This window comes from Carcharhinus amblyrhynchos, chromosome 4 (assembly GCF_965287045.1).
Source record: "Carcharhinus amblyrhynchos chromosome 4, sCarAmb.v2.hapA, whole genome shotgun sequence".
Classification (NCBI taxonomy): Eukaryota; Metazoa; Chordata; class Chondrichthyes; order Carcharhiniformes; family Carcharhinidae; genus Carcharhinus; species Carcharhinus amblyrhynchos.
This window is the reverse complement of record NC_137327.1, coordinates 48,548,025-48,561,920: the sequence shown is the minus strand read 5'-3', so window position 1 is coordinate 48,561,920 and position 13,896 is coordinate 48,548,025. Positions and strand designations below refer to the sequence as shown.

Below are 13,896 nucleotides of genomic sequence, written 5' to 3'. Positions count from 1 at the left end.
AACTTCTCCTTCAAACTTTCTTTATTCAAACAGATGCAGTGCCAGAAACTTAAGTCTGTCCTTGTGACCGGTTTTTCATCCCTGGCAATATTCTTTGCTCTCCCCTCTCTGTGACTTTGATGTCCCTTTTTTCAATGGGGGAACCACATTATATGCAGTACTCCTACGGACTAGCCCATTTGTTAAACAAAAAAATTAATTTAGTTCTTTACTCTTAAAACACAAAAAATAAAACAGATGCCAGCTTACTGTAAACTTCCGCCCTGAGACTGGAAATTCCTGCCCGAGGTCAATGGATCTTTAAACAATCCGCCAAATTTTCCATCCTGCCTGTTACGATTCCTGCGGCGGGCAAGGCCAGAAGATTTTCTGCTGCCATGGTCCTGTAATCATACTTTCTGTTTTATAATCCTGCTATTGTTTTTTTCCTCTAATGGGGTGAGATATTGTGGTCCACAGACATTTCCATGACTACCATCTGCTTGCTGCTTCTGATCAGCTGACAGAAGATGCTGTTGTATAATGGGGGAGGAACGGGGGGGAGGGTTACTGGTAGTCTCTGGGGTACTCAGTGGCACTAATGTTGAATTGACTGTTCTTTAACTCACTTGCTCTTGTTAAAACAAAATCCATTATTTCCAGTTTGAAACAGAGTGACACCAAAATGTGCTTTTAGGAGGTAAATCTTGAGATCTTTCTAAAGAGGCACACCTCTCCTCCTCACAGGTTGAATTTGAATGTATTAATGCCAAGAAACAGAAGAAGAAAAAGAACTATAAGAATTCCGGAATAATTGTCGTTAAATCCTGCAAGGTAAAGGTTTTCTGTCATTAGAATGCAGCCCTTTTGTTCAAAATCTAATTGCATGAGAAGGTTAACAACTAACCGTCTATTTTAATAAGATTTGAACAGCTTTTAGCACACTAATTATGTAAATGATATGTGAAGATTGCCTCAAATAGTGTGACCTGTGATTATAATAATGTGTAAATTAACTCATTATGTGTACAGCTGGTAAATTATTTTAAGATATGTAAACAGGGCCAGACAAATGCTTACAGTCATGCCTTCATTTGTTTCAGGTAACCAGGGATTATTCCTTCTTGGATTATATACTTGGTGGCTGCCAGCTGATGTTCACTGTGAGTACAAGTTTCACAATTTTCCTTGACGTTCCCTCATGATTTTGTTTTTGTCAATAGATAGACAGTTCAAGGCAAACATGTATATGTCAACCTCAGTTGGGTCCTCGAAATAATCTCAATGAACCTTAAGCACAGACTTGCTATTACTGATCACAAGTGAGGTTGATAAATGACCATCTGATAGCTTGTCCCTAGCTATGTCATCAAAATTGACACCCAAAGATGGGGAAAGATGGTAACAATGTCACTGGATTGGTAATCTGGGGACATTACTAATGTCCCCAGAGGTTAATCCTCTGGGGACATGAGTTCAAATCCCATCAAGCAGCTGATGGAATTTAAATTCAGTTAATAAACTTGGAATATAAAGCATGTCACAGTAACGGCGACCATGACAACTATGAAGTATGAAGTTTATTTATGAGTGTCACAAATAGGCTTCATTACACTGCAATGAAGTTACTGTGAAAATCTCCTAATCGCCTCACTTCAGCGTCTCTTCGGGTACACTGAGGGAGAATTTAGCATGGCCAGTGCACCTAACCAGCATGTCTTTTGGACTGTGGGAAGAAACTGGAACACCCAGAGGAAACCCATGCAGACACAGGGAGTATGTGCAAACTCCACACAGATAGTGATCCAAGCCAGGAATTGAACTCGGGACAATGGCGCTGTGAGGCTGTAGTTCTTACCACTATGCCATGTGCCACCTTATCATTATAAGAACCCAACTGATTTACTAGTGTCTATTTAGGGAAGGAAATCTGCTGTCCTTATCTGGCCTGGTCTACATGTGACTCAGCACAGAATTGTGGTTGACTTCAAATTGCCATTTGTGATGGCTTAGCATGCTACTGGGTTGAAGGGCAATGAGAGATGGGGCAACAATGCTTACATTCCTTGAAAGAATAAAGAAGAAACAACTGGTACTGTCCAGCTGGACACATTCCTGGAGGTTTCATCACATGTTCTCTTTGCTGCAACCACCCACCATTGGTCTTCTAAGGTGTCCAGCCTTGCAAAGCAGCACTTTTTTATACCAAGGGTAAAATAGAGTCATGGAGTCACAGAGGCCTACAGCACAGAAAAAGGCCCTTCAGCCCCTTGAGGCTATACCAGTCAAAGACAAACCATCCAGCTATTCTAATCCCATTTTCCAGCACTTGGTCCCTACTCTTGTAATACCTTGAACAGATGCTTAGGCTGCAAGATGAACGACAGCAAGTTCTGGCGATTTTAAAACAAAATCATCAAAGCAATAAATTGCCCTTTTAAAAAAGAGTAGTTAATAAAACTGACAAATTAAAAACTGCCGAACAGCACAGTTGACCAATAAAACTTTTTTTGCCTTTTTGCTTAAGAATCAGAACCAGAGGCGGACAGACTAGGCCCCAAATTCTGATCACCAAGGCCAGGGGAGGTGATTGGTGCTGAGCTAAGAGGATGGGTTTTAGTAACATGGACTTTGCCTTCACCTCTGGTGTCATTCATATGGAAAGAGGGGTCAGAAGCAGGTTGCTCTCAGTCTGGGCTTCCTCCTGTCCTAGCCTGCCTTAGTAAATAGCCTTTTGAAGAGGGAGGAGAAGTGGGCAAGCATATGTATGTCTAGCTGACTACCAGCCTTAGAGTTCTTGCTACAACCCACTCACTTACCCAGCCTCCCTCATTCACTCACTCACACACTCACACAGACTCACACAGACTCACTCATTCTGACAGAATCATTCACATAGACTCACTCATTCACATGGACTCTCACTCAATTAGACTCACTCACATGGACTTACATAGACTCACTCATTCACATGGAGTCTTATTCATGCATTCTCACATGGACTCACTCACTCCCCACCTGGGCCTGGGAAGTTCAAATGTCTTACCACTACCTCCCTGGCCTGCTTTGCCATCTTGACCATTTTGTTCTTTCAGGGGACTGGTATCAGAGTAGGAGGGTGAGAGATAAAGAGTGTGGTCAGAGGTGGAGAGCGCGTGCTCTTGGAAACAAAGAGAACTCTCCCACTGCCTGCTGACCTTCCAGGGAAAGTTTATGGAGGATTTGATACAGGTGATCAAAATCATGGTTTGTTTTCATACAATAAATATAGAAAATCTGTTGAAAACATTTGGTTTTGTTTTTAGGTTCCCCAAGCCAATGAAGGAGCTTAGCCCTAGAAGTAGGGGAACATGACTGGAAGTTTACTACTTGTTGATGGAGGATAAAATCATCATACTAACGATGTGGTTAAAGCTAGTAATCCCAAATATTGCTATGTTGACTTGTTTAGGTTGTGGCTTCACCTTCTTCTAAGTAATGACCTTCCTTTCCTTTTAATTTGTACCCATATTTACAAATTCAAAATTTCAAATTAGCAGTTTGCCTTCTCTAGCTTCCCCATGGTCTCCACATAGCTCACCTGCTCACTAGTACAGGTACAGTGATCTTCCTGTAACAACGGGACAAGCATAATGCTGCTTTCATTCCCTATCTGCAATCTCTGCTGTTTGCATGGTTAATTGGTGGGTGTGAAAAATTGCATCCAACTTAGCAGAAGGTCACCCAAAACATTGTGATATGGAAGGGTAGGCCATGTGTTTGCAGGGCCTGCTTTTCAACCAAGAGGGACTAACTGGTCTGAATCTAGTCTCAACGTCTACTCACAGTCATGGCAAACATTCATCAACAACAACTCACAGTTACGTCAATTACCTTAAAATAATAAAATGTCCCATGGGGTTTCACAGGAACATAATCAGACAACAAACCTAACACCAAGCCCGAAAAAAGAGACAATTAGGACAGTCAGCCAATCTTGATCAAAGTGGAGAGAGGTTTTAAGGCATGTCTTAAAGAAGTTAGGAGGTGGAGAGACATTCCCAGTGGCTAAAATGCAGCCACCAAAAGCAGGGATTGAGTCAGGAATGCTCAAGAGGCCAGATTTGGAGGAATGCAGAGGATGTGGAAAGTTCAACTGAAGTTTCAGCTAAGATTTAGAATCATACAGGCTCCACCAATGTGCCTCTTTAAATTCATTATTTGAATAGCTCCACTTAATCTTACAGGGACGTTGCTTGTGTGCAGTCTACTTGTTGCCTGCACTGACAGAATCCCAGTTACCATACACATCTATATGGCTCAGAATAAACACTGATCCCACTCCAATGGCTCTTTCCCAGAATAAACACTGATCCCACTCCAATGGCTTTTTCCCAGAGTCCTGCAAATTCTCCCTTTTCAGACATGTATCCAATTCCTTATCTACTTGAAAAACAACTATTGAATCTTCTTATATCAGATCAGGACAACTTGCTGCACTCAAAAAAAATTAGATTCTCCCCATCTCCTCTAGCTCTTTTGGCTTTAATGGGTTCCTTTGGCTGGTGGTCTGCAAATAGAAAGACGTTCTAACTTGTTAAGGAGAGAGAAGAGAACTAGATCGGGCAGGAGAAGTCTTCTTGAGACATACAATCAAATGTCAAAACAGTGAACCAATGGCAAATTGAGAATCTGAAGTGCAGATTTGTAAGACTGTCAATAAGTGGTAAATTTGGACTGACCCCGGAAACATTATCATTTGGTACATTTGATAAATGTTCTATTGGACATGGCAGTGAATTCAGTGGAAGCTGTTAATTCATCTGCAATGTGAATTAAATGCTCAACTAATTGGAACTTTGATTTGATTTATTATTGTTACATGTATTAGTGTACAGTAAAAAGTATTGTTTCTTGCATGCTATACAGACAAAGCAAACCACTCACAGGGAAGGAAACGAGAGAGTGCAGAATGTAGTTTTACAGTCATAGCTAGGATGTGGAGAAAGATCAACTTAATGCAAGGTAGGTCCATTCAAAAGCCTGAAGGCATCAGGAAAGAATCTGTTCTTGAATTGGTTGGTACGCGACCTCAGACTTTTGTATCTTTTTCCAAAGGAAGAAGGCAGGAGAGAGTTTCGTGGGGTCCTTAATTATGCTGGCCACTTTGCCGAGGCAGCGGGAAGTGTAGACAGAGTCAATGGATGGAAGGCTGGTTTGCATGATGGATTGGGCTACATTCACGACCCTTTGTAGTTTGTTGTGGTCTTGGGCAGAGCAGGAGGCATACTAAGCCGTGGTACAACAGAAAGAATGTATTCTATGGTGCATCTGTAAAAGCTGGTTAGAGTCATAGCTGAATTTCCTTAGTCTCCTGAGAAAGTAGCAGCATTGGTGTCGGCATGGGGGGACCAGGACAGGTTGTTGGTGATCTGAACACCTAAAAACTTGAAGCTCTTGACCTTTCTACTTCGTCCCCATTAATGTAGACAGAGGCATGTTCTCCTCTACGCTTCCTAAAGTCAATGACAATCTCCTTCATTTTGTTGACATTGAGGGAGAGATTATTGTCGTTGTACCAGTTCACCAGACTCTCTATCTCTGTCTTGTCATTGTTTGAAATCTGACCCATTACTGTGATGTCGTCAGCAAACTTGAAAATCGAGTTGGAGGGGAATTTAGGCACTCAGTGATAGGTGTATAGGGGATCTAGATGGAAGTTGAGAACACAGCCTTGTGGGGCACCAGGGTTGAGGATGATTGTGGAGGAGGTGTTATTGCCTATCCTTACTGATTTATACTATGAATGGTTTGCTTTGTCTGTATAACACTCAAGAAGCAATACTTTTCACTGTATGCCAATACTTGTAACAATAATAAATCAAACCAAACCAAAGCCAAATGAAAAAACATTTTCATGCAGCAAGGGGTTTGGGTCTAGGGTGCCTGGCAGTGTGGTGGAGCCGGGTTCAATCGAGGCATTCAAGACGGCATTTGATGATTGTTTGAATAGAAACAATGTGCAGGGGTACAGGGAAAAGGCAGGAGAGACTTTGCAGACACTGTGGGTCGAATGGCCTCCTTCTGTACCGCAACAGTTCTGTTACGCAATGTATGTTTCCTGTGTGAGACTATAAGGCGACTGACTGTGCTGCAGTTCCTGGCCTCATTTCCTGGAGGTTGGGAAATGTCTGATGTTTCATTCGTTGAACGGTCTAGTGCAAATACTGGGCATATCTATCAGAGTTCAACATCTCGCTTCATCCTGGGGAAAGAACCACACAGAAAAAGAAAATGCATTTCTCTTCTTCAGATCAAACTGGATTGTAAACTGAAAAGAAAGAAAAAGATTGTAATTAATTCTCCAGCCATTCATGCCCCAATACCAGTGAGAACAGAGAATTTGACACTCAGATACATGCCCTCAGCTATATACAGCTATATCAAAATCTTCAGTGCTATGTACTCTTGTTGTCTTTTGGTTCCCAGACATTGGTAATAATCATGCTTTAAGCTTTGAAAGATGAGAATTCTTTATGTAACTCCATGCTGCCTTGTAAACAACAAGGATCAGTTTTAACTGCTTCTGTTACACAATAAGAAGTCTCACAACACCAGGTTAAAGTCCAACAGATTTATTTGTTAGTAAATGCCACCAGCCTTCGGAGCGCTGCTCGTTCGTCAGGTAAGTGGGAGTTCTGTTTACAAACAGGGCATATAAAGACACAAACTCAATTTACAAAATAATGGTTGGAATGCGAGTCTTTACAGGTCTTAAAAGTACAGACAATGTGAGTGGAGAGAGCGTTAAGCACAGGTTAAAGAGATGTGTATTGTCTCCAGACAGAACAGTTAGTGAGATTTTGCAAGTCCAGGCAAGTCGTGGGGGTTACAGATAATGTGACATGAACCCAAGATCCCGGTTGAGGCTGTCCTCATGTGTGCGGAACTTGGCTATCAGTCTCTGCTCAGTGACTCTGTGTTGTTGTTGTCGTGAAGGCCGCTTTGGAGAACGCTTACCCGAAGATCAGAGGCATAACAGGAAGACAACACTCTTACCTGGTGATTGTTGAGCGGTGATCATTCATCCGTTGTCATAGCATCTGCATGGTCTCCCCAATGTATCATGCCTTTCAGGTGGACAACGTTGGTCAAGTTGCAAGAGTAAGTACTGTGTACCTAGTGGATGGTGCTCTCACGTGAGACGATGGCGTCCGTGTCGATAGTCTGGCACATCTTGCAGAAGTTGCTGTGGCAGGGTTGTATGGTGTCATGGTCATTTGTTCTCCTGAAGGCTGGGTAGTTTGCTGCAGTCTGTTAGAGGTTGTGCAGTTGTTTGAAGGCAAGAAGTGGGGGTGTGGGGATGGCCTTGGCTAGATGTTCGTCTTCATCAATTATATGCTGAAGACTCCGGAGAAGATGTCATACTTCTTTGTTCCAAGGAAGTATTGGACGACAAAGGGTACTCTGTCCGCCGTGTCCCATGTTTGTCTTCTTAGGAGGTCAGTGAGGTTTTTCATTGTGGCCCTGTTACACACAGAGCTGTTACACAACACAGCAGTCACAACACAGCAGTCTCTACTGCAGCCATAAAATGTGGCCTCCTGGGCACTTACAAATAACAATTACTTCCTAGCTAATTAGTTCTTAGCTCTTTACAGATACTACAACAATATTTAACACTTGCTGATCCTATCTAATAAGAAACAGTAAGGGGACAGAACATAAGAACATAAGAAATAGGAGCAGGAGTAGGCCATCTAGCCCTTTGAGCCTGCCCCGCCATTCAATAAGATCATGGCTGATCTGAAGTGGATCAGTTCCACTTTCCTGCTTCCACCCCATAACCCTTAATTCCCCTGTCTATCAGAAACCTATCTACCCGTGACTCAAATATATTCAGTGAGGTAGCCTCCACCACTTCAACAGGCAGAGAATTCCAGAGATTCACCAGCCTTTGAGTGAAGAAGTTCTTCCTCAACTCTGATCTAAACTGCCCCACCCTTACCTTGAGGCTGTGCCCTCTAGTCCTGCTATCCTTTCTAAGCGGGAAGAATCTCTCTACCTCTACCCTATCTATCCCCTTCATTACCTTGTATGTCTCTATAAGATCCCCCCTCAGCCTTCTAAAGTCTAATGAGTACAGACCTCGTCTATTCAGTCTCTCTTCATAGGCTAACCCCCTCCAGTATCAGCCTAGTGAACCTTCTCCTCACTCCCTCCAAGGCCAATATATCCTTCCGCAAGTGCGGCAACCAAAACTGCACACAGTACTCCAGCTGAGGCCTCACTAGTACCCTGTACAGTTGCAGCAAGACCTCCCTACTTTTATATTCTATCCCCCTCGCTATAAAGGCCAACATTCCATTCGCCTTCTTGATCACCTGCTGCACCTGCAGACTGGGTTTTTGCAACTTGTGCACAAGAACCCCCAGGTCCCTCTGCACCGTAGCACGCTGCAGCTTTTCGCCTTTTAAATAATAATCCCTCCTACTGTTATTTCTGCCAAAGTGGAAAACCTCGCACTTGCTAACATTGTACTCCATCTGCCAGGTCCTTGCCCACTCGCTCAGCATATCCAGATCTCTCTGCAGACTTTCCACACCCTCCACGCAATTTGCTTTTCCACTCATCTTCGTGTCATCAGCAAATTTCATCACCCTACACTCAGCCCCCTCCTCCAGATCATGTATGTAAATGGTAAACAGTTGAGGCCCCAGCACCGATCCCTGCGACATTCCACTGGTCACCAACTGCCAACCAGAATAGCACCCATTGATACCAACTCTTTGCTTCCTATTAGACAGCCAATCCTCTATCCACACTAGCTAGCCGTGCACCCTAACCTCCCATCTAAACCTCCTCTAAATAACGAGTAACTGCAAAATGCAAATCATGATAAATAGTAATTGTAGAAAATTAAAGACTTTCAGCTGAAATAATGAATTGGTATTATGCTGGGGGCTATTTTCCACTTTGTAACTCTAGATTTTTTGACTTTCATATCTTGCATCATGCTCCCATCTCCCATACTTTGGGAGTGTCTTCACTGGCCTTGCTTTCCAGTTGAAGCAATCAATAATGCACACATCAAATCAAACACAAAACCTGGTTTATCAGGTATTATTTTGCTGCTTCCGCAGATCCATCTCCAGCCTTTGATAAATGGTCCAAATGAACAGAGGATCATACAAGCAGGCGTCACCCATTCAGCTCATCGAGCCTGTTCCACTGTTCAGTACGATCATGGTTAATCACCCATTTAGTGCCTTTTCCTTACAATGCCTCCATGCCCTGTCATTGGTATTCAGAAATATGGCAATGTTTGCTTTAAACTTTGTACTCAATGACTAAGCTTCCAAAGCCCTCTGTGGTAGAAAATTTCAAAGATTCACAATACTTTCTGTAAAGATATTTCTCCTCATCTTGGTCCGATGTGACATCCCCTTTATTTTGAAATTGTGCTCCCTAGTTCTAGACTCTCCAATCAGGGGAAATATCTGATCTGCAAAAACCCTGTCCATCCCTGTAAGTATTTTGTAAGTTTAAATGAGTTCATCTCTCATTCTTCAAAACCATAGTGAATGCAGACCTAGTGCCCCTAACCTCTCTTCATAGGGCAATCCTGCCATCCCAGGAATAAGTCTGGTGAACCTTTTTACACTCCCTCAATGGCAATAATATCCTTCCTAAAGTAAGAGGACCAAAACTGCACACAGTATTCCAGGTATGATCTAATCAAGGTTCTGTACAATTGAAGCAAGACCTCACTACTTCTGTACTCAAATTTTTTTGCAATAAAGGCTACCATTCCAATAGCCTTCCTAATAGCTTGCTGCACCTGCATGTTAGCTTTTAGTAAATTACCTACACTTTCTAATGTCTTAGAAAAGAAATACTTTGTACATCTGTTCCTCCCACCAAAGAGGATAACCTCACATTTTTCCGTATTGTATTCCACTGCATGTCCATGCCCCTCATTAAGTCTGTCTAAATCCCCTGGTAGCCACTTTGCATCTTCTTCACAATACATATTCCTGCCTAGCTTTGTGTCATCTGTGAACTTGGAAATATTACATTTGGTCCTCATGTCCAAATCATTGATACATATTGTGAATTTCTAGGCCCATGTACTAATCCTAGCAGTAACCCTTGATCTCACACAGCCTGCCAACACAAGAATGACCTGATTGCTCCTACTCTCTGTTTTCTGCCTGTTAACCAATTCTTAATCCATGCCAGTATATTACCTCCTATTTCCATGTGGTTTAATTTTGCTAGCCAACCTTCTGACTTTAGCAAAAGCAACTGAAAATCCAATACACTGTGGGTGATCTTGAGACCACTCCCGCTGTCTGCAGAAATGCTGGTGGGGTTTCAAGATCTGGAAATTGTGAATCTTACCAATGAGATCGTGATTTTGGACCTTCCCCACCCTTTGTCAGCAACATCATCTGGTTCACACCCATGATGGGTGTGAACCTGCTTTACATGAGTTTAAATAGATTTCAATATCATTAACCCACCCTCTCGCAAAATATTGCCCCCTGCCATGCAGGTTCACCAAGGTATGAACCTGTTGTGTGGTGGGGGGGGGGGGGGTCTCCCCAGGAGCGTAAAGGTAAGTATGGCCCTGGGAGAGAGGGACATGACCAGGCATTGACCTGGCAATTTCCCTGGCATTGTCCCTTGGCACAGGTTGGCACTGCCAGGTGGGATCATACTAACCTGGCAGTGCCAGCTTGTGTCATGGGGTGGGCCCCAGTGGAAGCCCCATGTTGGGGGGGGGGTGGGGGTGGCGTTCATTTAGATTTGATTGTGGGCTGGGAGCGGATAGAGGAGCAAAAGATGCCGGTGAAACATACCACCTTGATTTTTTTAGACAGTATTGTTAGATCTGGATAGAAAACTGGCATGTTTCTCCGGAGAGGAACATGCCATTTTTCTCATCGGCAACAACATTTTGCCCTTTTTTGGTTAGATTTCACCCACTACCTTCACTGATTTCCATTTATCAATTCTGTTTGTAACATCCTCAAAAAACCTCGACAGATTTGTCAAACATGATTTCCCATTCATAAATCCATGCTGACTATGCCCAATCAGATCCAAGTATCCATTTATCATATCTATTCAAATTGATTCTAACATTTTCCCTATGACTGCTGTAAGGCTGATAGGTGTATCGTTTCCTGTTTTATTTCTCCTTCCCTTCTCAAATTGTCGGGTGATAGCATTACATTAGACCTCAGTTTAGTTTTGAAACACATTTGAACCAGTTAGCACTAAGCGCTAAGTGCAGATGTTATGCTTTGAACCACTGTCCAGACACATTTAAGCATGCCTGTTGTGGGAAGGAAATAGTGGCCAGGCAAATATATAACAACATATATCCCATTTATCATCCCCTTTCCTGAAAGATGAAATAAGCTGTCACAAATCTAAATGTAGCATGTATTTCTATATATGTCGCCTTACATGCTGTGGGAACCCAGAGAGAGCTAGTTACTTCTCTATGAAGATCTTAGCTTGTTCAGTTCCAATAGACTGTGAGTTTTCTTCTCAGTTCCCTGCTTTTTATAGCTTCTGATCAGTTGCCAAGGCTCATTAGAAATTCATAACAGGAGGCCTCATTCAAAAAAAAGACTACTATATTCATAACTGGAATGAACACAAAGCCTTTATATTTCTGAAAATTACATTATGCTACAGCTCAAATTTGTTAACAGGACGACTACAACAATAAATTGTATAACATTACATAGAATGTTCAGCACAGAAACATATTTACCCTGCTAATCCCCCTGATACTAAGGGTGAATTTTTCCCTTCCACCCACTACAGGAATCAGAGCAGGTGAGGAGCAGACCATGGAAAGGTCTGTTGACCTCAGGCAGGAATTTCCAATTGCAGGACGAGCACAATCGGAAAATACCGACCTAAGGGTCAATTCAGCTTAGCCAATCAACCTAACTTGCACATCTTTGGACTGTGGGAGGAAACCCATGCAGATACAGTGAGAATGTGCAAACTTCTTACAGAAAGTCACCCAAGGCTGGAATTGAACTTAGGTCCCTGGCGCTGTGAGGCAGCAGTGCTAACCACTGTGCCACCATGCATATCCCTTTTGCCCTCATGTATTTATCTGGTTTTCCCTCAGATGCACTCGTACCATACACATGTTTTAAAAATAGTTGCAGTTCATTGATCTTAATTTAAAGGTACAGCTATTAGGTTCAAACAATCAGAATTGTTTCTTTCTTGTCAGATACAGTCATGCAGTCATGGGACAGCACAGTGGCACAGTGGTTAGCACAGTTGCCTCACAGTGCCAGGGACCCAGTTCAATTCCAGCTCAGGTCACTGTATGTGGAGTTTGCACATTCTTCCCATGTCTGTGTGGGTTTCCTCCAGGTGCTGTGGTTTCCTCTCATGGTCCAAAGATGTGTATATTAAATGGATTGACCATGCTAATTGCCCATTAGTGTCAGGGGGACTAGCAAGGTTGCATAGAGTTACAGGGATAGGACTTGGGTGGGGATGTGGTTGGTGCAGACTCGATGGGCCAAATGGCCTCCTTCTGCACTGTAGGGATTCTATATCCACATAATTGGTGGTGAACCCATTTTCTTGGACAGTCAGCCACTGTGTTTAAGAGTATGCCAGAGATGTTTGATTCCAGTCATGATGCTATACTGCCTAAGCAGTTTTGAAGAGTAGCATCCTAGGGATAAAAAGGATGTAGCAAGTCAGGCTAAATTTACATAGGTAAAGTAGGTTTATCAGAATAAATTAATCTTACCATCCAACTCAAATTGCACAGTCCATCTTTCTGAACACAGATTATAATTGTATTGGCATTGAGATAATATTGGATTAAGATAATTAGTTCATAATTATATGCAAATTAATCCACAGTTCAATTAATTCAAGACTCCCTGTAAACCATGTTTGGTCTTATAGAGGCCAGATTTGTTGGTGGGCTTGGGTTCAGAAATTAATATGCACCACAGTGTACTTTCCTCTCATAAATAATGGCCCTATGTGGCTCTTCAATGAATTATGGCTTTTCCATGTCACTATCGAAAAGGAAACATTCTGTCGAAAGTTCCTATTGACCAGGCAGATTGCCAAAGTGCATCATTGCAAGAGGTTTTTGGAGGGCTGCCAACCTGAAGGCAGGAATCTAGTGGATGTGTTTAAATCCCACTGCAAGAGTGGAATAATCAGCAGAATACAACTGAACAGCAGAAAGCTCAACTTTCGAATGAATGAGCATATCACCGAGCACACTAAGCTGAAGAAGTGAGCCCTGCCCCTCCACCAGACAAATCAACCTCCAATCAAACTGATGGACAAATCAACCTCCAAACCTCCTGTTGGTCGGTTGTTCTCAAAAATCTTGGTCCTTAAGTAGAATCCTTAGGGCGAGGATGTTTGTTTCAAATGATCCTCATTTTACTGAAGGAAGCAACAGCGTATCATTGAATGTGAAAATGTTGTTCAAAGAAAAGGAAATAAGATGGTTTCATTAGTAACCAAGTTTATACACACGCCAGTGATACATTGAAACCCCCTCCCCTCCTCCCACTCCAACCAACCCCGTTAATGTAATTTGAATTTCATAGTTATTAAAATGTGCATTAAAAAATCCCACTGTGTCTAAAATAATGGAGGAAAAAGTTGACTGGCACCAATTGGACATGAGGCAATCTGACCAACTATGGCATATGCTGATCAATGCCAGCCTGAGGACTGAATTAAAGTTAATTTTGAACCTCACTTAAATGCCAGTGGCAGCGACTAAGGACAAACAAGCTTTCCCATTGCAACCCACCATAGGGCAGAAGAAGGCTGTGAACATGATTGGTGGAGGGGGGGTAGAAGCAGAAGTCTGAACTGGGAGTAGGTGGGCCGCAGTGCACCAGCAACAGGCTG

The 13,896-nt window shown here is 42.6% G+C and overlaps 1 protein-coding gene across 1 annotated transcript in view; it reads left to right on the top strand.

The window, feature by feature from the left end:
* Positions 1 to 13,896, top strand: part of cpne2 (copine II) — a 259,830-nt gene that overhangs the window by 97,653 nt on the left and 148,281 nt on the right. Inside the window, exons 9-10 of the mRNA XM_080187114.1 lie at positions 727 to 813; positions 1,083 to 1,142. Of these exons, the coding sequence (XP_080043240.1) occupies positions 727 to 813; positions 1,083 to 1,142 (147 nt within the window). The remainder of the gene's footprint in view (positions 1 to 726; positions 814 to 1,082; positions 1,143 to 13,896) is intronic.